Raw genomic sequence first — 23,030 nt, 5'->3', positions numbered from 1 at the left:
TACCTCATTTTATACATCAAGCTAAATTACAAATTAATCAAAAAGTAAAAATATTAATGTATTACAAAGCAAAAAATGTGCATTTTATGATATAAAAGTTGAAAAGGTCTTTCTAAGCACGACATGAAAACCATTAAGATTTAAATTCTATGTAGCAAAATATGGCTAAAGTCTCGAGAGATGGAGTGTAAGAGATGATATTCTTTTTTTTTTTTTCCTCTTTGAGACAGTCTCGCTTTGTCACCCAGGGTGGAGTGCAGTGGCACAATCTCGGCTTACTGCAACCTCTGCCTCCTGGGTTCAAGCGATTCTCGTGCCTCAGCCACCCAAGTAGCTGGGATTACAGGTACCCGCCACCATGCCCAGCTAATTTTTGTATTTTTAGTAGAAACAGGGTTTTGCCATGTTGGCCAGGCTGGTCTTGAACTCCTGACCTCAAGTGATCTGCCCGCCTTGGCCTCTCAAAGTGCTGGGATTACAGGTGTGAGCCACCACACCTGGCCAAGAGCTGACATCCTTAATGTACAGAGAAGTATTGCAAATTTTTAGGAAGGGCAATAAAGAATAAGCAAATGACATGAGTAGATAATTCACAGAAGAAAATCATAAAGATATTTAACTCAATACTTGAAATAAAAATTAAAACAGGAGCTGGGGAATGGTAAGATGAAGAGGCAGAATACAAAAGATTTTTAGGGCAATAAAACTATTCTGTATACTGTAATGGTGGACACATGTTATTACATTAATAGTTGTCAAAACCCATAGAGTGGTCAGGTGCAGTGGCTCATACCTGTAATCCCAACCCTTTGTGAGGCCAAGGTGGGAGGATTGCTTGAGACCAGGAGTTCAAGACCAGCTTAGGCAACATAGTAAGACCCCATCTGTACAGAAATTTTTTTTTTTCTTTCTTTTTTTTTTTTTTTTTTTTGAGATGGAGTCTCATTCTGTTGCCCTGGCTAGAGTGCAGTGGTGCGATCTCGGCTCACTGCAACCTCCACCTCCCAGGTTCATGCCATTTTCCTGCCTCAGACTCCTGAGTAGCTGGGACTACAGGCGCCCGCCACCATGCCCGGCTAATTTTTTTGTATTTTTAGTAGAGACGGGGTTTCGCTGTGCTAGCCAGGATGGTCTCGATCTCCTGACCTCCGATCCGCCCGCCTCAGCCTCCCAAAGTGCTGGGATTAGAGGCATGAGCCACCGTGCCCAGCCAGTACAGAAAATTTTAAAATTAGCTGGGCAAAAAAGTTAAAATTAGGTGGGCGTGGTGGTCACATCTGTAGTCCTAGCTACTCAGGAGGCTGAGGCGGGAGGGATCACTTGAGCTCAGGAAGTCGAGGTTACAGTGAACTGTGATCATCCCACTAAACTCTAGCCTGGATGACAGAGCAAGACCTTGTCTCAAAAAACAAACAAGTAACAACAGGCCGGGTGCAGTAGCTCACGCCTGTAATCCCAGCACTTTGGGAGGACAAGGTGGGTGGATCAGGAGGTCAGGAGTTCAAGATCAGCCTGGCCAACATGGTGAAATGCCATCTCTACTAAAAATACAAAAATTAGCTGGGCATGGTGGCACACACCTGTAGTCGCAGCTACTCAGGAAGATGAGCCAAGAGAATCGCTTGAACTTGGGAGGCGGAGGTTGCAGTCAGCCGAGATCACCCCACTGCACTCCAGCCTGGGTGATGGAGTAAGACTCCATCTCCATACAACAACAACAACAACAACAAACCTCACAAAACAACCCAACAAAACAAAACCCCCAGAATGTACAATGTCAAGAGCAAATCTTAATGTAAACAATGGACTTTGGGTGATAATGATGTGTCAACATAGGTTAACCAGTTATAACAAATGTACCATTCCTATAAAGATGTAATATTTGTGGGGCAGGTGCTATATAGGAACACTCTGTATTTGCCATTTAATTTTGTTGTAAACCTAAAATTGCTCTCAAAATAAAGTCTATTTAAAAAGTTAAAATAACAAAAGAATAAAAATTGACAGTCTTTTTGAGGCTATCAGATCAGCAAAGAAATTTCCCCTCAGTTTTGAGTAGCCAGGTAGTGGAAAACAAGCTCATATTCTATTATTTGAATTACAAATTAACATTTTTAGATGGTAATTTGTCAATTTCTATAAAAATAAAAACATGTAAATCCCCTGACTCAGCAATTCCCAATTTGGTATTTTATTCTACTCAAATACTTGTAGAAAATGTGCTATGGAAACAAAATTATTCACCACAGTTCTGTTCATATGTAATAGCAAATAACTAAAATCCCAAATACCCTTAATATGAGATATAGTTAACAGACTATAGTACAGGATCATTGCATCTTATTTATGGAAAGAAATGTGTCCTCATAATTCAAGAGTAATCCTGTCAAAAAAGGACGAGCAGTTCTATTTACCAATGCAGATAACAAAGACAGTGCAATAAAAAGGAATTATTGGTATTCAATACAAAGAACGAGTAAATCTATGTGTTGACATAAAAAGTATATATATATATATTCATATTAATGAGTATTACATATATTATTGAAGCAAGCTCTACATCAGTATATATAGTTTAAAATAAGAAACAAAGTATACATGTATACTTTTCATGTACAATATAGTATAGCTGTATATGAAAAAGGTTTGTAAAGATATATACCAAACTTACAACCATGGTTATCCTCTGATAACGCTATTTTTGGAATTTAAAGTTTTTTAAAGCTAGAAATATAATTTTAAAATAAGAAGAACAATTATGAAAATATTGTGGAATCACTTTTGTTAAGAGTCTTGAGTAGCATCTGATGAAACTACTGGACAGTGCTGAAGCCCAAAATATCCACTGTGACTCTCATTTTTCTTAGAATAAACTACTCTTATAGTACGAGAAAAGAAAGTTACAGTGACAAATTGAAGAAAAAAGTCACTGACTTACCCTTATTTCCTTAAGACCAGATTACTGACACAGGGAAAAATACCAAAATATAAGATTTAAATGGAAACTAAAAAATCACATAAGTTCTAAATAAAAACATGGGGGTTCTTCTACAATTTGGGCACAGAGAAAGCCTTCCTAACTATAATCCAGATCCAGAAGCAATAATGAAAAACCTAATAAATTTGTTTACAGAAAAATTAATTGAAAGAAAAAAACCCTTCATCTAGGACAAAAACAAACAAAATAACAAAAAACAAAGGGTAAAGTAAAAAGACAAATGATTAATTGAAAAAATGAGAAAAACCTTTTCAAGTTATACCACAGCAGACAACATTTTTTTTGGAGTATGACATAGGACAAAGAATAAATTCTTAACAATATTGAGAAATGGGATTTTTGGTGTGGGAGAAAGAAGGTACAGGTGTGAAAATGATAAAATGAAGTAAAAACCTTGTTGTACTTAATCTAAATTCCAAGAATCAGTATAAACACACAGACCATCTCGCCTATCAGAGAGCAGGGAAACTATCAAATACTTATATTAAGGTCACAACCAAAGGACCTGGGAAATCCACTTGAAGAGGCTTTCACTGGCCAAAAATGACACAATTTGTATACCAAGAAGGATACATAACCTCAATTGACTGAAATATCTCAAATATGCTTAAATTCCTCTTAGCTCACAGTAATACTACAAACAAAATAAACAAAACCCCAAACCTCATGGTAACTTTTGCAGAGTGATAGTGAGCAACTCATTTTATTTTGAAAACTGGTAAATAAGGGAAATATTCAAGCATCTATCTTGCCTTTCCTGTAGGAACTATTCCTCAAAGAAGGCAAATGACTGATAAAAGGGGGTCTTTTATATTTTACAAACCTTAATGAAATAATGTTCTGAACAATGATCCTTAAAGGCTGTTTATATCACAAAAAGAGACAAAAAGATATTACATATCTCCTGATGGAAGTACACAATATCATTTCTGAAGTGGTCTTCATACAGTGAAACCAGAACTTGATCAAATATTTGGACCAAACTACCAACGTACAGAAAATACAAGGTCAGAGTAACATGCTAAACAGTGTCTGGAAAATCCAGATTGTAATGCTCTATAGGACAAATTAACCTGTTTTTTTTTTTTTCAACAAAAACTTGCAAAGAAAAAAAAAATTAAGAGGGATGGAGGGGTAATCTAACAGATTAAGCGAGATTTAAGACTTATCAACCAAAGGCAATGTTTGAACCTTACATTCCAATTCAAACTCTAAACAAAAGGCCACTGGAGAAATGTAAACACTGACGGGATATAAGAAGAAATCATAATATTGAAGGGAATTAATTTTTTTCTGTAGGAGTATGGTGGTAGTGGTGGTGGTATAGTATTTATATCTAAAGAATGAGGTCTCTAACTTTTAGAGATAAATGCTTACATATCAAAAAACCAAGCATCAATATGTGATAAGAGGGAGTGGGGCTTACTGAAAAGAATCTATATTATACATCTAAAAGGAGAATTATGGCTCATGCCTGTAATCCCAGCACTTTGGGAGGCTGAGGTGGGCAGATCACTTGAGTTCAGGAGTTCGAGAACAGCCTTGGCAACATGGCGAAACCCTGTCTGTATAAAAAAATGGAAAAATTAGCTTGGTGTGGCGGCATGCACCTGTAGTCTCAGTCACTTGGGAGGCTGAGGTGGGAGGATGGCTTGAGCTCACAAGACAGAGGTTGCAATGAGCCAAGATCAAGATAGCACCACTGCACTGCAGCCTGGGTGACACAGTGAGACAGTGTCTCCAAAAAAAAAAAAAAAAAAAAAAGAAAAAGGAGAATTATAACTACAAAAAGACTACATAAAGTGTGGTGCCAATACAGAACTAAAAACAGGTTAAATGTATACTCAAAGTCACTTTTAAGTCCTTAAAAGGAAGGGAGCACATAGCTATTTTAACTTTAAATACAAAGCAGTTTACAATAATATATAGGTGAAGAAAATAATTTTAGCTTTAAATCTGATGGAAACAAAGAAAGTTTTTTTTGTTTTTTTTTTTTAAAAAGAGACAGTGTCTTACTTTATAACCCAGGCTGGAGTGCAATGATACAATCATAGCTCACTTTAGCCTTGAAGTCCTGGGCTCAAGAGATTCTCCAGTTCTCAGCATCCCGAGTAGCTGGCATCACAGGCTCAAGCCACCATGCCCAGCATAAAGTTCTTTACTAATATTTTTGATATGATATTAAAGAAATTAGAACAGCCACTTTGTGGTCAATGGCTATCATATATATGTTCCTACTTGGAATTGGAACTAAATATGAATAAGAGCCATTTCTCTTTTCATGTCGTTATGCTTGTAGTATCCTAACTTCTCACAGTTTCCTGGACATACAAGGTCCTTCTATACTCCTGTGCTTGCTCTTAACATTCTGACAGGTTTATTTTAGCATGACAAATTCCTACTCATTCTTTAAGACTCAACTAAAATGTAATGCTTGTAGTAAAACTCTCCAACCATCTCAAAGTTAAATTGTCCAATATGTTGCAAACAGCACTATGAAACTATCTTTTTTACAGTACTTATTTATACTGTAATTTATTTGCTTTTTGGTCTGTGTCCCTCAGGACTGGGAGTGATTTTTGTATTTCTATCTTCTGGCACATGCACCCTCATAGAGGATGCTTAACAAATATTTTCAGACTAAAACTAAACTTATTAGCAATGCAGTAGTGAAAAGCTATGGCTTAAAAAAAATGGCATGCTCTAAGAAGCCCTGTTTAATCTGTCTTGTTCAGAAAAGACTAGCAAGAAAAAGGTAAATCATCAAATTATGTAACGCAGATCTATTAGCAAGATGGGAAACTGTCAGACATCTAGGTTCATTAACTCTTCCAGCAACTTATCTTGAAGTAACCTAAACACTTCATCTAAAGCAGTTATGCTTAAACTTCTTTATGTTTATCTTTTTAGACATGAGGTCTCACCATGTTGCCCAAGCTAGACTCGAATTCCTAGGTTCAAGCGATCCTCCTGCCTCAGCCTTCCTGGGCAGCTGGGGCTACAGGAGTGCACCACTGCGACAAGCTTCATAAATTTTTGAAAAGTTAACAAACACCTTTAGCACACTACCCATTCCATCAACTACTATTTGCCATGAAAAAAACAAAAATCTCAAGACAAATGGAGACAGTAAAATTGGCATGCAGTGAAGAAAGTTTCAAATTAACTTACAAACATACACTAAAAAGAAAGAGATGGTCAAATTAAATGAATGAAGGAAATAATCAGAAATAACCTAAAGGACTGATTTTTAAAGAATTTTTTTGACAAACAGATTTTATACTATGATCAAGTACACATATATAAGTCACATATATATAACTGAAAACAATATTTACCCTTGCTAACATGGTGAACTATGATACATTTAATTTTTTCATTGACAAGAAAAACAAACAAAAACTTACCAAAATGATCCACAGTCCCACTATTGGGTTGAGAGTTAAAGTTTGATCATTGCTATCCTATAGATATTTTGCATACTATTAATAATCCCTAGGCTACACAGGCAGCCATAATCATACAAAAAATCTGTATATGAAGTTTACAATAAAGTATAATATCTATATCACAAAAATATGAATAGCAAAGATAGCTTGTAAAAGATATGGTAATTTCTGCTATTAATTATGAAGAGTGAAATGGAATCTTTGATATCTAAAAAATGAACGGTATTATGTCTATTAAGACAAATGCTGGCAGGGCTTAGTAGCTTACACTTGTAGTCCCAGCACTTTGGGAGGCCGAGGCCAGAGGGATCACTAGAGGTCAGGAGTTCCAGACTAGCCTGGCCAACATGGTGAAAAAAAATACAAAAATTAGCCTGGGATGGTGGCACATGCCTGTAATCCCAGCTACTCAAGAAGCTGACGCAAAAGAATTGCTTGAACCCAGGAGGTGGAGGTTGCAGTGAGTGGAGATAGCGCCACTGCACTCCAGCCTGAACAACAGAGTGAGACTCTGTCTCCAAAAAAAAAAAAAAAAAAGACAAATGCCTTAGTCCTAGACCTCTAAAAAAAATGACTGAAGGCAAAGGGTCTTACCTAAGTACTATCAAAGGAATTAAGATTTTTATTTTAACCAACATTCTTTTCAAGTTTTCCTTCAAGTCTAAGAAAGGTTTATTTCAAAAGTTCATCTTAATTAAACTGTAAGATGGTATGGCTTTAAAAATAATTTTCATAGGTATCCACCCCAAACTCAAATTCAAGACAAGTCATTCTCTTTCTAGCACATTATTACTTCTAAGCTTCTACTATATGGAAATACTATAGCTGCCACTAAGTTCAAGCCACTTAAAAACAACAACAGCAACAACAAAAAAACCTTTTAACAGCCAAATATATAATCAAATTCTTAACTGATTTTCTTTACTGAAAACAAATACTGAACCATATTCTCTACAATGTACCATTAAGCAATGAAGTTCTTTCCGTCACTTACATATAAATTTCTTAGTTTAGGTCCACATAATGGATCATAAATATAACTCTTACAGTTTTGCTAAAGTTAGTGGTTCTAAAGGAAAAATTTCATGAAACTATAGATGACAGAAACTTAAATATAAAAGCATTCCAAAACAAAGAATACTTTTATATATCAAATAAAATTGCCATTTACTTTTTACAAGACTGCCACAGACACATGAAGTTCTGTCCAGGTTTTCTCATTGGATCTCCAGGCTGACTGGATCCACTGAATGGAGAAGGCTGAGAACTGTTAGGCTGGCCCTGCACTTGTACAGCTGGTGAAGGTGGCATAGGAGTGTTCTGTGAAAAAGAACAAATGCAGAGTTTGTGACATGACACTGAAAAAATTCATATTTTATAGTATAGTCTTATAAATTTGATTATGTTAACGCATTTCTACCATAAAATTTACATTTTATAATTTTAAGTTTATGATTACCTTTAAAATCTTTAAAAAGAAAATTATTTTTATAGAAATATTTAGAAAGTTTATTTTATTTAATATAAAACCACAAAGGCAATAACCACATTGTTATTACCACTATAAAATATATATTATTTAAAATTAAGATTTTTAGGATGAAACAATACAATTGTAGATTTAAATGAGAAATAAATATACTATAAATGTACCCAATGGATTTACTTATGTGAATTCTTCACAAGAACAGATCAACTGCAAGTTACTACTTTTTTGTATGTTTACTTTTAGATTTTCTAAAGAATATAATGTGAAACAATATGGTAAAAAGCAATGAAAATTTTAGATAGCAAAAATGATGTCACCATATGTATAAAATATGATATTAACTAATTTGCGGTAAGCTGCTTAACAATTTTAGATTTTGAAGTTGCTCAGTTATGTATTTTTGTTATTTTTAGAGACAGGGTCGGTCTTGTTCTGTTGCCTAGGCAGGTTACAGAGGCATAATCATAGCTCACTATAATCTCAAATTACTGGCCTCAAGCCATCCTCCCCCTTTGGCCTCCCAAAGTGCTGGCATTATAGGTATGAGCCGCCACATCCAGCCCCCAGTCTAATTATATCTTTTGTTATTTATATAAGAATTCTAGGCTGGGCAGGTGGTTCATGCCTGTAATCCTAGCACTTTGGGAGGCCCAGGGGGGGTGGATCACCTGAGGTCAGGAGTTCGAGACCAACCTGGCGAAACCCCATCTCTACTAAAAACAAAAATTAGCCAGGTGTGGTGGCAGGTGCCTGTAATCCCAGCTACTTGGAAGTCTGAGGCAGGAGAATCACTTGAACCTGGGAGGCAGAGGTTGCAGTGAGCTGAGATCGCTCCACTTCACTCCAGCCTGGGCGAAAGAGGAGACTCTGTCTCAAAAGAAAAAATAATAATAATAATTCTAATTGTAGGCATAAAGTCTTTTAAATATATCCTACAATTTTTTTCTTTTAGATCCCATCCCTTTCTCTTGGAAAAAACACTAATAATCAAAATGTACCTTAAATCAAGTTTAGGCAACATATTTTCTTGAAATACGACAAAGGGAAAAATTAATGTTAAATTTCTTATAGAAATGGTAGTACATTATTTTTGAAGAACTGCTTAAAGGCAGTAAATTAAAACTCTGGGAAAACATTGAATATACTTGTTCATTTATAAGGTAACGCAGTCGTGCATCACTTAATGACAGGAATATGTTTGAGAAATGGGTCGTTAGGTGACCCATTTCATTGTTCTGTGAGTGCCATACAATGTACTTCCACAAACCTAGATGATATAGCCTACTACATACCTAGGCTATATGGAATACCCTATTGCTCCTAGGCTAAAAATCTGTATAGCATGTTACTGTACCGAATACTATAGGCAACTGTAACACAATGGTTAAGTATTTGTGTATCAAAACATAGAAAAGGTACAGTGAAAACGATATTATAATCTTATGAGACTACTGTTGTATTATGTGGTCCATCCTTGACAGAAATGTCCTTAAGTAGCACATGACTGTACTGGGAATAGGTGGGAAAGCAGTAAGTTAAAATTCCTGAGAACTTAGATTAAAAGCCACAGTAATTTTCTTTGGAAAAAAATAGATAAATCACAAACATACAAGGCTACTATGACATACAAATGAAAGAAGAAAGAGAATAACATGTTGAAAGACAAAATTGTCAGAAATGGGAAGTCATAAGAACTTTTGAGTTCTAAACTCTGAGGGAAAAATCTACTTCAAGACTGACATTTCTAAAATAGGTTCCCACTCTTAAGATTTTACAATAAGAAAACATACACATGCACCAAAAACATTTTAGGGCCGTACAGACATCACAAATAGGATGAGGATTTTCCAGCTTGACAGATCAGGACTCACATTTTCAATCTGATTTTTAACTAGCCGTGTGATCTTGGGCTACCGACTTAATCTCTCTGATCCTCAGTTTTCTTGTCTGTAAAGTGTAAGTAATAAAAACTAACTTATGAGATGATGGGAAGACTAGAGAAACTATAAATGAGAAGCCTAGCTCAAGAGTCTCAATAAATGGCAATAATAGGAAACCATATTTCAGAGGAAAGATGATCAGTTTAGTTTGGGAATAATGACAGATGAACCAACTAAAAATGTCTATCCATAGAAGTTAATGTTGGAAAAATAAATCTGAAAACCATTCACCTGCAAATTCTAAAAGCCATAGAACTCTGATGGTGAGAAAGTGACATGGGAGGAGGGGTTAAAGAGCAAGGAAAGTATAAGAGGAAAGTTTCTTTCTTTCCTTCTTTCTTTCTTTTTTTTTTAGATAGGGTTTTGCTCTGTCACCCAGGCTGGAGTGCAATGGTGTGATCACAGTTCACTGCAGCCTTGAACTCCTGGGCTCATGCAATCTTACCACCTCAGCCTCCTGAGTAGCTGTATCTTCTATGGTTGAGATAAACAGGATGGTGAATAAACCAGACACCATGACACCTAAAACCATACTGAAGAAACTGGGAAAGAGTATTCTAAAGAAGAGGTGAGAAGGAAAGACACTTTCAAAACCTTGTAAGGAACAAGAATTGTATTTACTCTGAATGTGATATAAAAGAGATACCTCTAGCTAGGCCAGGCACGGTGGCTCATGCCTATAATCCCAGCATTTTGGGAGGCCAAGGCAGAAGGATCACTTGAGCCCAGGAGTTTGAGACCAGCCTGGGCAACATGGCAAAACCTTGTCTCTACAGAAAATACAAAAATCAGACAGGTGTGGTAGTGTGCACCTGTAGTGCCAGCCTCTTGGGAGGCTGAAGAAGGAGGACTGCTTAAGCCCAAGAGGCAGAGGTTGCAGTGAGCCAAGAGTGCACCACTGCACTCCAGCCTAGGCAACAGAGCAAGGCTCTGTATTAAAAGAGAGAGAGAGAGAGAGAGAAAGAGAGAGAGATGCATTTAGCTAAATGTATAAGTCTTCAGAGAAGAGAATTAAGACAGTAATAGAAATCACTGGAAAAGAGACTTTTGTGAATCTGGACAATTTACTTCAACTCTTAAAAGTAGGAGTTTTGGCCAAGATAATATCAGAGACCCTTTCAGCTCTAACATTTCCTCATTTTCTTAAATTACCAAGTTTTTTCCTCTTATTAAATATAAATTTAGATCATCAATACATGCCAACACTGCTTTATAAGAACACATTAAAATACAAACAAAAAAGTTATGTAATACCTTTCTTAGTTTTTATAATGTGCTACTGGTCTACAAATCTGAGTGGCAGTACTCTTACAAAAACAGAAATGATATTCTTGTGGCTCTTGCTAAACTGTTCCTTTACGGCTACAACTAAATGTTGCCCCCCCGCCCCCGGCCCCCCGAGGCAACCAATCTATTTTCTGATGGGTTGAGTAACTTTCTCAAGCTCTTTACCAGTAGGATACCAATATTCCATGTTACACAGTACCATTATTAGGAATGATTTACACTCTGAATTGAGGCGAGGCATATGTTAAATATCTTAAATGTGTACATCCTTAAACTATTTTTATGTATAAGAATTTGGCATGTTATCAGATTATGAGATTAACAGATAATTAACAGATTATGTTCAACATGTATTTTGTATGATCCTGAAAAAAAAACAAGTCTTATGTCAAGCTTTTGTATCTAAGTTTCTTTCATTTTGTAAATTCTTTTTTATTTTTAGTATGCCATTTAGCAAATATGTTTCCAACAGATACCAATTCATGAACAGTGGAACAGGGCAGGGCTTCTGGAAATAGTATTCTATAAATTGTGCTTCAAATTGCAAGTATTACACTTGAAATAAGCAGTTACCAATAAAGAAATGTGCCTTGAAGTAGGTACAGTTTATTTTATATTTATATAAACTGCCCAGCTAAATACTAAATATAAAAATCAATGGGTATATCATTTACTTTCACATAGATTCTTTTTACTTGTTGCTATTTTTTTCTGTAATAAAATTAATATAGCTGATTAATGGAGGCTGGAAGAAACAAAACTGAGAAGAAAAAAAAATGAATTATAATGGCATTAGAAAGGATTACTTGTTGCTCCTTCTTGGCAAGGAGACTTCCCTGTGCTCTTTCCAGCCCTGGACATTCTGCAAGTCTGGAAATCCCTTATCAGGGTGCAAGTACTTCCTTAACATCCCTAGATCCCTTGAAATTGTAAAATAACAAGGTTTCTCCAAAAAAAAATCACAATTAAAATCCTCTATTTTGTCTACTCCTTTAAGCTACCAATTCAAATAGTGAATAAAATGGTATTAAACCAAGGTCTAACATGCAGCTTTAAAGAGTATATAAAGAAATTTAGCTGGGCATGGTGGCTTACGCCTGTAATCCCAGCACTTTGGGAGGCCGAGGTGGGTGGATCACGAGGTCAGGAGTTTGAGACCAGCCTGACCAACATGGTGAAACTCAGTCTCTACTAAAAATACAAAAATCAGCCAGGCATGGTGGCCTGTAATTCCAGTTACTCAGGAGGCCGAGGCAGAAGAATCGCTTGAACCCGGGAGGTAGAGGTTGCAGTGAGCTGAGATCATGCTACCGCACTCCAGCCTAGGCAACAGAGCGAGACTGTGTCTCAAAAAAAAAAAAAAAGATAAAAGAAAAAAGAAAGAAAAAGAGTACATGAAGAAATTTAAGCCAGGTCTGTTGGCTCACACCCATAATCTCAGCACTTTGGGAGGCCAAGGCGGGGAGGATCACTCAAGTCTACTAGGAGTTTAAGACCAGCCTGGGCAACATAGGGAGATCCCAACTCTACAAAAATAAAACATAAAACAAATTAGCTGGGCATGGCAGTACATGCCTGTGCTCCCAGCTACAGTCTTGGGAGGCTGAGGTGGAAGGATTACTTGAGCCAACGAGGTCGAGGCTGCAGTGAGCTGTGATTGCACTACTGCACTCTAGCCTGGTCAACAGAGTAAGCCCCTGTCTTCCCCACCCAAAAAAGAAAGAAGTTAAAAGGATGGGGGCAATAATGGTTATGGCTTTCTGTTAATTAGCATGCTTTTCAGAAGGCCCAACAGCCTTCTCTTCAAAAGAAACTTATAATGCCATCTTGAACAGTTAATTTTTTGTCTGTTAAAAATATTTAGCCCCAATAGGTACTTCATCTTCTATATAAAGATAAAGCATACCTTCCCCATTACTAACTGCCCATATATGTAGCAGGCACTGGGCTAAGTGCTATATATAAGAATGCTGTTTTTGTTATTCTCATTCTCATAGACATCATGTATGCTACATCTCTTTTTCCTTGCAAAGTTTTTAATTTCTATAAGACAACCAAATATCAGATTTAGAAATAAAGAATGTACCATTTTAAATAAACTACATCCTTTGTGAGAATGTAAGAAAGTTTAATACAGATTTTTCAGATTAGGAACAAAATGTATTGATTTTTTGGCCTGAATTAACTACATATATGTCCAATGTGCTAAGTAAAGCATTTTAGCATTAATGTCCTAAAAATTATCATTTAGTAGAACATCTCATAACACCACAGCTCAAATAACCAATGAGTTTTAGCAATAATGTCCTAAAATGATCATTTAATAGAACAAACATCCTCTAACACAACAGCTCAAATAATCAATATGTTAGATTAAAAAAAGGCTTTCTAGAGCTTTATAGAGAAATCTTCTAGAACAGTGGAGAGAAGAAAGGTTAATGGGTTAAGAGCATGAGTTTTGGTTTCAGACAAACCCAGGTTTCTGTCCTGGTACCACCTCATATTAGTTGTAACCTTGGGCAACTATTAGCCATCTTGAGTCCTCGTCTTTATAATAATTTTTACCTAATAAGGTTGTGTGAGGACTAAATGAGAAACTGCTTAATCTAAAGTCCCTATGACATGTCCTCGTCTTAGCTAGTATTATTGTTCATTCTTTGTAATTGTGATATTACTGACTACAACCACATTGGAAGATTAAGGGTACAAAAAATGAGTGTTGGTAAAACAATTCCATAGTGATGGAGATGGAGTTTTTCTCTAATTTGGCTTGGTCTGTTATAACTATTTAGGATTGTAAAGGTCTTTAAGAGGAAAAACAGGCACATAATCAAGGTGAAGTGGGAAATTATTAAATATAAGAGAAAAAAACCTAACTATGGAATTTCTACTACATACTCCACATTGCACTAATTAAAAAATTGTGTTTAAGTGGAAAGCTCAACATGTGGAAGCTTGAAAAAAAAGATACAGTATTTTCCATCAATAACTCAGGATTAATTATTGCCATGTATATAACATCCCTCACAGCGGAAGTCTCCAACCTTTTTGGCACCAGGGACTGGTTTCATGGAGGACAATTTTTCCACAGACCAGGGAGTGGGGAGATGGTTTTGGGGTGATACAAGCACATTACATTTATTAAGCACTTTATTTCTATTATTACACTGTAATATATAATGAAATAATTATATAACTTGCCATAATGTAGAATCATTGGGGGCCCTGAGCTTGTTTTCCTGCAACTTGACAGTCCCATCTGGGGGATGGGAGACAGTGACCGATCATCAGGCGTTAGATTCTCCTAAGGAGCGTGCAACCTAGATCCTTCGCGTGCACAGTTCACGATAGGGCTTGTGGTCCTACGAGAATCTAATGCTGCCACTGATCTGACAGGAGACAGAGCTCAGGATATAATGCGAGTGATGGGGAGCGCCTATAAGTAAATACAGATGAAGCTTCACTCGCTCACCTGCCGCTCACCTCCGGCTGTGTGGCCCAGTTCCCAATGGGCCACGGACTGGTACCTGTCAGTTATTCTACTAGTTCTGAAGCAAGGGACTCTTCCTTTTGTTCTTGTACTTTCCATTTGGCTATTGCCCACACCTAGATTTGGCACTAATGCCAACAACAGCCATATATCTGCTGTCATCACCATAACCATACAGAAGAAGCCCAAGCCAGAACTGTGTCAGCAGAGTTGGCAGTAGTCATAGAAGGTTCTGGCTATGTAGGAATTAGGAAGAACAGAGTGAAAGAGAAGTGATCCAGCAAACAGGTGGTGACGACTGTTAAGAGAATCCATGATATCAGTGGAAAGAGCACATAAGATTGTCCTTAAAATCTTCATAGCCTGATTGGACCCTCAATTTAGTAGTGCTGATTTTAGAAAATACTTGTATTTACTAAGGCATGCAGAGATGGAATCTTAGGCATTAAAAAGGGAATAGCAGGAATAGGACAGTAAAGCAAAGGAGTAAGAAACAGAAAAGAATATCAGAATATCTGAAACAAATTGAAATTACAATAAATAATACTTTTTAACACTAAAGGAGACTAATGCAATACATAAATAAAAAAGAATACAACTGATAAAGTTATTACAAGATTCATCCTTATTACAACAGTACTGTTAAAGAGGCAACAAAAACACACTCACGTCAAAATCAAATACAGAGATCCCCATTTAGAGTACTCTTAGGACCCCCATTCCCCCCAACCCTTGTGCAGTAAACTCAAAAAGGAGATTAAGATACATTTTTTAAACTCTCCAAAAGATGTCAGATTAGCAACTGCTTCTCTACCTTGGGCCTACAAAATTATTAATTTGGATCTATAACAAAATTGAAAGATTCTTTAAATCATGTGCTAAAATTGAAAACTAATATTACAAAACCAGAGAAAAAGAACAGGACAGGTTGGATACAAGTGAGCTGATACAGTAACTTTTCAAGATGAGACATGGAAAACAGTGCATTTCCCTCTAAAATCGTATTTACAGATCAGAAATTTTATAAGAGAAATGTGATCATGGAATAACTTACCTGCGGGACCACATTCTGTACATATGTTGGTGGATGCTGTTGCTTTTGCTGAACAGCACTTTCTATTGCTACTTTAGCTACAGTGCTTGGATCTGCTCCTGCTGGCACAGCAACCATTGTTGCGCTGCAGCCAGCATTGTTGGGGTCACTGATTGTAACAATTCTAACTCCTACTTTATTTGGAATTCCTGTGACTGTTTCCCTATCATTATCCTCTGCGGGCCTCTTTACAGTTTTGCATTCTGCTGTGCCATTTGTAGACCGAACATCAGATGATAGGGCAGGAGAATGGGATACTTTTGATCCTGAGTCGGGAACTGCTATGATTTGATGTCCCTGTATAACAGAGGTTGTAGAATGTGGTGAGACAACTACACTTGGGCGTTGCTGAGGCACATCTGAATTCAAACTTGAAGCTAGAGGTCCATTAAGCAAATCAGTACCACTAAATTGCTGTGTTGCCGCATTTGAAGCCTCCTGTATACTGCTCGCAGATGATGAACCACCCAAAGTTAATACAGGTCCATTAGAAATTCTTTCTAGTTGATCACCTTTGGCAGTATCTTGCTGAGTGATATCTAAAGTCCCTTGTGGTTCCATTGGAGATATCTCACCATTTCCTACATGATTGGAAGTTTTATGATTTGGAATGTTTTTGCTTAAATGAGAACCATCTCCTTTATCAAAATCACAGATTCCATTAACTAGCGGTTTTTTCAAATCACTTTTGATATCTTGCATGTCTATTTGTTCTGAGTTCTGTTTCCCAGATGCTCCATTCTCACCTAATTCCAATGATGGCCCATTACTGATTAGTGAGCACTGATTAGTCTCACTTTGAATTTTCCCTGAGTTTGAAGGAGGTAGACTTGAGTCACTGTACTTTCTCCCATTTAAAAGACTTCCCACATGCATTTCATTTTCCTTTGTATCCCCGTTGCTGGTGTTTGTGGCTCCTCGTCGGCAGGACGGGTTCTCCATGACTTCAATTTTACGTTCATGAACATGTAAACCTGTTGCTTCCTTTGCTTCCTCCTCCTTTTGGCAAATTATTTTATCACCTTTGAATGGGGGAGTAGCAGTAGTACATGATGATTGTCCAGCAGGAGATGCTTGAGTGGCTGGAAGCGTTTGTACTGGAAGTCCAACTCCTGTCTGCGTTCCGCTCATGGTAATTCCTGCTGGAGCAATGAGCTGAGTTGCATTTCCCTGACTCACAGTTGCAGTTGCAAAACTCGTATTTGGCACAACTGTTATGGTTACCTGGTTGCCAGAAGTCCCTTGGAAAATGGTTGCTGGGCTATTTGAGATCAGTGGGCCTGGCAATATTTGTAAGTTCGAAATGGGCACAGTTTGTACTCCCCCTGTGGGTGGCATTGCACTTGGGACCAACTGAACATTTTGCTGCCCAACCAATAGCTGCTGAGCTGGAGTTTGCCCCTGCACTCCAAAACCTGTGGCTTGGTTACTGGCCACCTGATAGACCACCTGAGGACTAGGAGCTCTTGCATTATTAGGGGGAGGAATCTGTGGAGCTGGGAGAATAAGCTTACCACCTGGTGTTGAAGGACCACGTTTCGGAAGCAGAAGCTGTTTAATCAGACTCGACTCACCAGAGGCAGGCTGACCAACTCCTGCATTCGACTGCTGAGGTTGAACTTGCATCTGTACTTGTTGGGGCTGCTGAACTTGTACTTGTACCTGCTGTGGTGGGGGTGCTGGTGAATGTTGCTGCTGTTGCTGCCTTTTCACAGATAACATTTGACTGACAGTAGGAGGTGGTCCCTGTGATTGAGGGGTAGAAGACGATGACATGGCAGTAGGGACTTGGTTATTAGTAGCTGGGACAGGTGATGGTGAAGAAGATGGAGTTATGTTAGGTTGTCCAGTTAGCTGAACTGTCTGACCAGCTGGAAGAGCTGCTGGATTAGCAAGAACAATTTGGTGAATGGCTGGTGCGTAAGTTTGACCTTGTTGAGCTGGCTGGCTTACAATCACTACACTTTGTTGGGTTGGCTGCTGTGGTTGTTGAATAGGCTGCTGTACCACTGTAGATGAAACTTGCTGAGAAGGGAGAGGTTTTGGTGCAATGTTCTGAAACCCTACCCTTGAGGCTTGTGGACTTGGGACACCAGCAATAGTAACCATTTGTCCTGTAGCTACCTGAAAATTCTGTACTGAAGTTGCTGAGACAATATTGGATGCAGAAGTTGTTACATACTGTGGGGGTGCTATGATAACAGTATCTTGTGACTGGCTACCAGCTGATGTCTGTTGAGATGAAGTTTGCACAGGTTGGGGTGATGTGGTGATTAACTGTTGACCCTGTGAAACTGTAGAAGTACATGCTGGTATGTTCTGTACTCTGCCAAATATATGACTCTGTGGGACAGCTTGTTGAATTACTGTAACAGGAGTGCCTGAAGGGATCTGTCCTGGTACCACTGTGTGTAATGGAGACTGTTGTGGAATTACAGATGGATGGTGAAGCAATGTCTGAGAATTCACAACTGTAACAGGTTGTGGCCCTGTACTATGATTCTGAACAACAGAACTCTGTGGAGGTCCTCCTCCAACAGCAATACTAACAGGAACTCCTGTCTGGGGTATGGAATTCTGGATAACTGTAGCCTTAACAACTTCACAAGGAATTGGAGCTTTATTTTGAATGACAGTCACTGGAGCATTTTGTTGCTGGTGGGTATGAATTGAAGGATTTTGTGGAATTCTTGAAACAGTTTGTGCCACAGTATGAACACCTTGCACAGGAAAAGACATTTGTGTTGCAGTCAAATTTGAAGATTGGTTGGTAACAGGAGTCCTCTGAAAATGGTTTCCTATGGTTTGTGATCCATGAGGGATTCCTGAAAATAAAAAGAAAATGTCAAAATTCCAAATAAAATGACTGAAAATCCCAAGTGGGAATTATTTTACTTAAGAGAAAATAGTTTTAAGAAATTAACATCTAACAATTTTGAATCATATGAATATGGTAATAGACCAAGTAAGAAAATGCTACTAGAGAAACAAAAGTTATACATTTAAAATGCATAGAATATACATTTTTCATTCAGTTTTATTATTAAATCAGTAATACTTTAAAAATACAATAAAAATTAACACCTGCAGGTGAAGGAGCAGGAGATACATCAGGAACAGAATCAACACGAACAACAGAAGTAGAAACTGGTTGCTGCTGATAGTACATCTGAATGGGAAGTGGTATAGCCCTCCGTTTTACTCCTACCACATGAATATGTGCCTGCCCATTGTTACTGGAATCCTCCACTCTCTTCACTGTATGATTTGGAAAGACCGTTCTGTAAAGTACACACATAATCAGTAAGTTTTGATAACTATCACATTGACTTCTAACATTATGTTTACATGAACAACAGCAGTATGTTTACTGTTGCTTATGTATGAACCAGTATGACTCATAGTTATATACTGCAAGGATGGAAAGCAAAGAAATATAAAAGATTAATCATCCCATTTAAAACATCATTATTTATTAACAATGTCAGTGGGTTTTAAACAATTCCACCCACATATAAGTAATAAAAGATACCTATTTTTATGAACTTTGCAAAATATCAAAAAATCTTTGTATTTGAAGATAATAATATTATATACTATTATTCAAGATTAAAAAGATACAATCATGTCTTTAACATGTAAAAGTAGGTAGGAAAAAGAAAGTAAACTTAATTTCTTTGATAAATCTCATAATGTTCCAACACAAACACCAGATGTGATTTCTGAAACCGCTTTTTATTTAAACCTCCACCACACTATAACCCATCCATATGAAATTTCTAGTAGTAGAAATATTTAAAACTAGATAAGATATTTGGTATTTTCTTTAAAGAGCAAGAGATGTTGCAAGTGATGTAAATGGACTTTATTTAAAGAACTATGGATCCTACCTAAGACATTTATAAAATCCAGTTGATGTTAGGATTCCACCACGAGCTAATTTACTGCAAGTCGAGAGGTATTCAGAATACATTTCTGCTCGAGAAACAGAACAATCTGGATTTACTTCAAAATGAGCATTTAGCCTAAAAGAGGAGAAAAATTAAGCATTATACAATATACTCTAGGGAAGTCCATATTTAAATATACTAAAGCCATCTGGAGGCAATGTGTTAAAACTAATAATTATACCTACTAATCAAATTTCACTGACTGATACGTTAGTAGCAAAAATATATGCTAAATTTTAGATTAAATCAAGAGATTAACATGCTTATTTTAGTATTAAAAATGACACTGACAACAAATATAAAAACTATGTTCATATCCCAATGAGAGCAGGGTTGGTCTGCTGACAACAAATGTTCTATAAGAAATAGTTTTATTTAGTGAATATCTATTCAGGATCCTGTCTTGTAATCATCATAACATAAAACAAGTTCCCAATTATGTGTTATTTGCATTGTAGCTGAAGAAAATGGGGGGAAACTGAACTAAGGTTAAACTTTGCTTGGCTCTTGGATCAAATTCCTTCAGAAAAAAACTTATCCAAGCTTTTCAGCTACTTCCTAAAACAATGACACTTTCCATGCTGCACACTCCCATTTCCCCATTTCAAAACAGTTTTAATTTGTAATCCATTACAAACTAATTCAAACCTCATTTTGTCTTTTTCTTAAAATGACCTTTACCTATAAATTGGGATTGGAGGCCTAATTACCCTGATAGGCTCTTTCCATAACTCACTATGTATAATAGGCCAAACTTAGCTTTTTCTGAAAAACTAAATCAAATAGTAATTACGATTTAAAAAAAAAAAACTGTAAAATGATTCTCTTCCCCCTCTCCAAGAAATAGCAGAAACGTGCAACTGGGATTTATAAGACCACATCTATGCTTAACACACACACATTTTATAGTGGTTATGGTGTGTATTCTTTCCAACTTTCATAATCCTATCTGTACTGAAATTTCAAAAAGACTAGATAAAAAACTTCATTTTGGTTGCAATGTAGAAGACAAACGACATTTCTAAATATTACTGGAAAAGATTCAAGTATAAGGGGCCAATGTGTAAAAATATAGAAGGTGAGGAAAAAGCAAACAATTAGAGATACTTAAAACCATAAACCTGATTTAAGCAAAGTAGAAAAGTCTGGAGAAAACTGTCATAGGAACAAAAATATGTATTGAAAGCACCAAAAATACGGAACAAAGAGTGACAGGAGCATGAAATGGGAGACAAATAATGTTAGTGAATGGCAGAAAAGTGATCAAGAACTTTTAAAGTGATATATCATTGGAAAGTGATTGTGTACTTCAATCTGTTAATCTCCTAAAGAATTTAAGTCGAACTTCATACTAATGTTGAGGCAACTATCCATAACAAGTGAAATTTTTAAAACTCTTCATTTGCTTTTTTTCAGAAAGTGGCGCAGATATGACTACACAATCTTTTCAAGGAAATATTATTGTCAAGCTGCTTATTTCTGTTCTATCATTTGATTAATGTCCCTCTACTATTACACACCCAAAAATTATTAATGAATAAGAAGTTTTGTTTTAGATGGAAGAGAAGAGACATTTTAAAATACCTGGTTTTATTTTCTTAAGGTCAGTCCAATTCAGTTTTAACAAAATGTTAATTTTAGAAGAACAAATTTTGTAACCTGACAAACTGTACTTTCTACAAAGTGAAAGATAACTTTTTAACACAAATTTTATGAAAAAAGTTAAATGGTGTAATTTAATGACATTCTAGTCATACTATTTTAATTCTGAAAATTCTGATGAATATTTTTCTTTCAAATTATTCCAATATACAAGGGGATTTTAAAGTGCCCTTTCTTTGTGTAAATGATATTCTACTCTAACTAAAAAGGAATACAGAATAAAACATTCTGGATGTCTGTAGAACACATTTCCTTTTTTTCTTTGCTTTACTCTTCCCAAGGATAAATCCTTAATAGAAATAAACCACTTACCACTGACAAGCAAACTTCTCACTATCTATTTCCACTATTCCTGGAGGTGGAGCAACATGCTGCGCTACAACTGCTCTGGAAGCTAAAGAAAAAAATACATTAGCTACATCATTTCTTAAAACTTAGTCACTATTTGCCATACTTTTTTTATGGATATTGAACCCATTAATACAATGAATACCTTTTTAAAAGGTGTATAAATATATGAAAGTATACACATTTGAGAACAAACCTAATATATAACAGAGCACATATCATACCAGGCACTGTCTTAGAGGATTCATATGAACTATTTTGTTTAACCTCATAATCATTCAAATAATAACAATTAATATGGATGATTTAGTTAATATAACCTCTATTATTCCCATGGGCAAGACACTGAACTAAATACTTTACTGAACTAAATACAATATCTGCTTACTTAATTCTTCTGTGAGGTAGGTACAGATAAGAAAACTGAGACTAAAAGTGATTTAAAAAACTGGCCCAGGGTCATAAAGTTCAACACATAAGTTGAGCATCTTTCAGTTTAGCTACTGAAGCAGAATGCATCAGAAATTATGGCTTCACTCCCTAATTTAAAAGATTAATAACTCTGTAAGTGGCATATATAAAATTTTTGGAATACAGTGAACAATAGCTGAACTAATTTAAAGTCCCATATTCAAAAAAGGATTTCTATACTTTTTCTGGGGAAGAAAAAAAGAAGATATCTGTTGTAATAATAAATTTGAATTATACTTTTTTCCTGAAAGAGGCAACCTGGTTGTATACAAATGTACTAGCTATTAATCTTAAGACACATACTTTCTAAAGTTTCATCTATGACATATTTTAAAAGTTTCAAGGTCAATGAATAAATGAGTAAATCACCTATTATTTTCTAACATGTTGAAGAGATCTGTAGAAAAATGATGTATGTTACCTTTTCTTCTCCACTATGTTATACAAAGGAACCAATGAAAACATGAAAAGTATAAAGTCATCTTATAAAAGTCTGAATCATATATTTGTAAATAAAAATTAAAATTAATTATCCTTTTTTCACTATTGATCAGCATTACTTTGTAGGTTTTTAGAAAACTTGCTATGTGACACGGCAATGTAGTTTTTAAACACACAGATTATACACAATTTTTTTCAGATGATATTTTAGCAAAGCTTCTTAGAACCCTCAAACAGAACAAATGCATTTTAAAATAATTGGAACTAGGCAAGCTCCATAGTACAGCCAAATGTGTGAATGATCTGAGGCAATCATAACCTTTGATGAATGCCCCATGCTTTCTTTGAGGTAACAGCTAATTGTAGCCACTTAATAAACATATACTCTGTATAAATCCACTTATATTTACAT

General features: G+C 36.2%; 1 protein-coding gene across 2 annotated transcripts in view; it reads right to left on the bottom strand.

The window, feature by feature from the left end:
• Positions 1-23,030, bottom strand: part of ARID2 (AT-rich interaction domain 2) — a 185,891-nt gene that overhangs the window by 37,731 nt on the left and 125,130 nt on the right. For both annotated transcript variants that reach the window (XM_002823129.5, XM_009247645.4), the window contains exons 12-16: positions 21,671-21,752; positions 19,637-19,771; positions 18,831-19,027; positions 15,708-18,571; positions 7,619-7,767 (exon numbers count right to left, since the gene is read on the bottom strand). In XM_002823129.5, coding sequence (XP_002823175.1) covers positions 7,619-7,767; positions 15,708-18,571; positions 18,831-19,027; positions 19,637-19,771; positions 21,671-21,752 — 3,427 coding nt within the window. The remainder of the gene's footprint in view (positions 1-7,618; positions 7,768-15,707; positions 18,572-18,830; positions 19,028-19,636; positions 19,772-21,670; positions 21,753-23,030) is intronic.

This window comes from Pongo abelii, chromosome 10, assembly GCF_028885655.2.
Source record: "Pongo abelii isolate AG06213 chromosome 10, NHGRI_mPonAbe1-v2.0_pri, whole genome shotgun sequence".
Classification (NCBI taxonomy): Eukaryota; Metazoa; Chordata; class Mammalia; order Primates; family Hominidae; genus Pongo; species Pongo abelii.
This window is presented reverse-complemented; position numbering and strand designations above follow the sequence as displayed.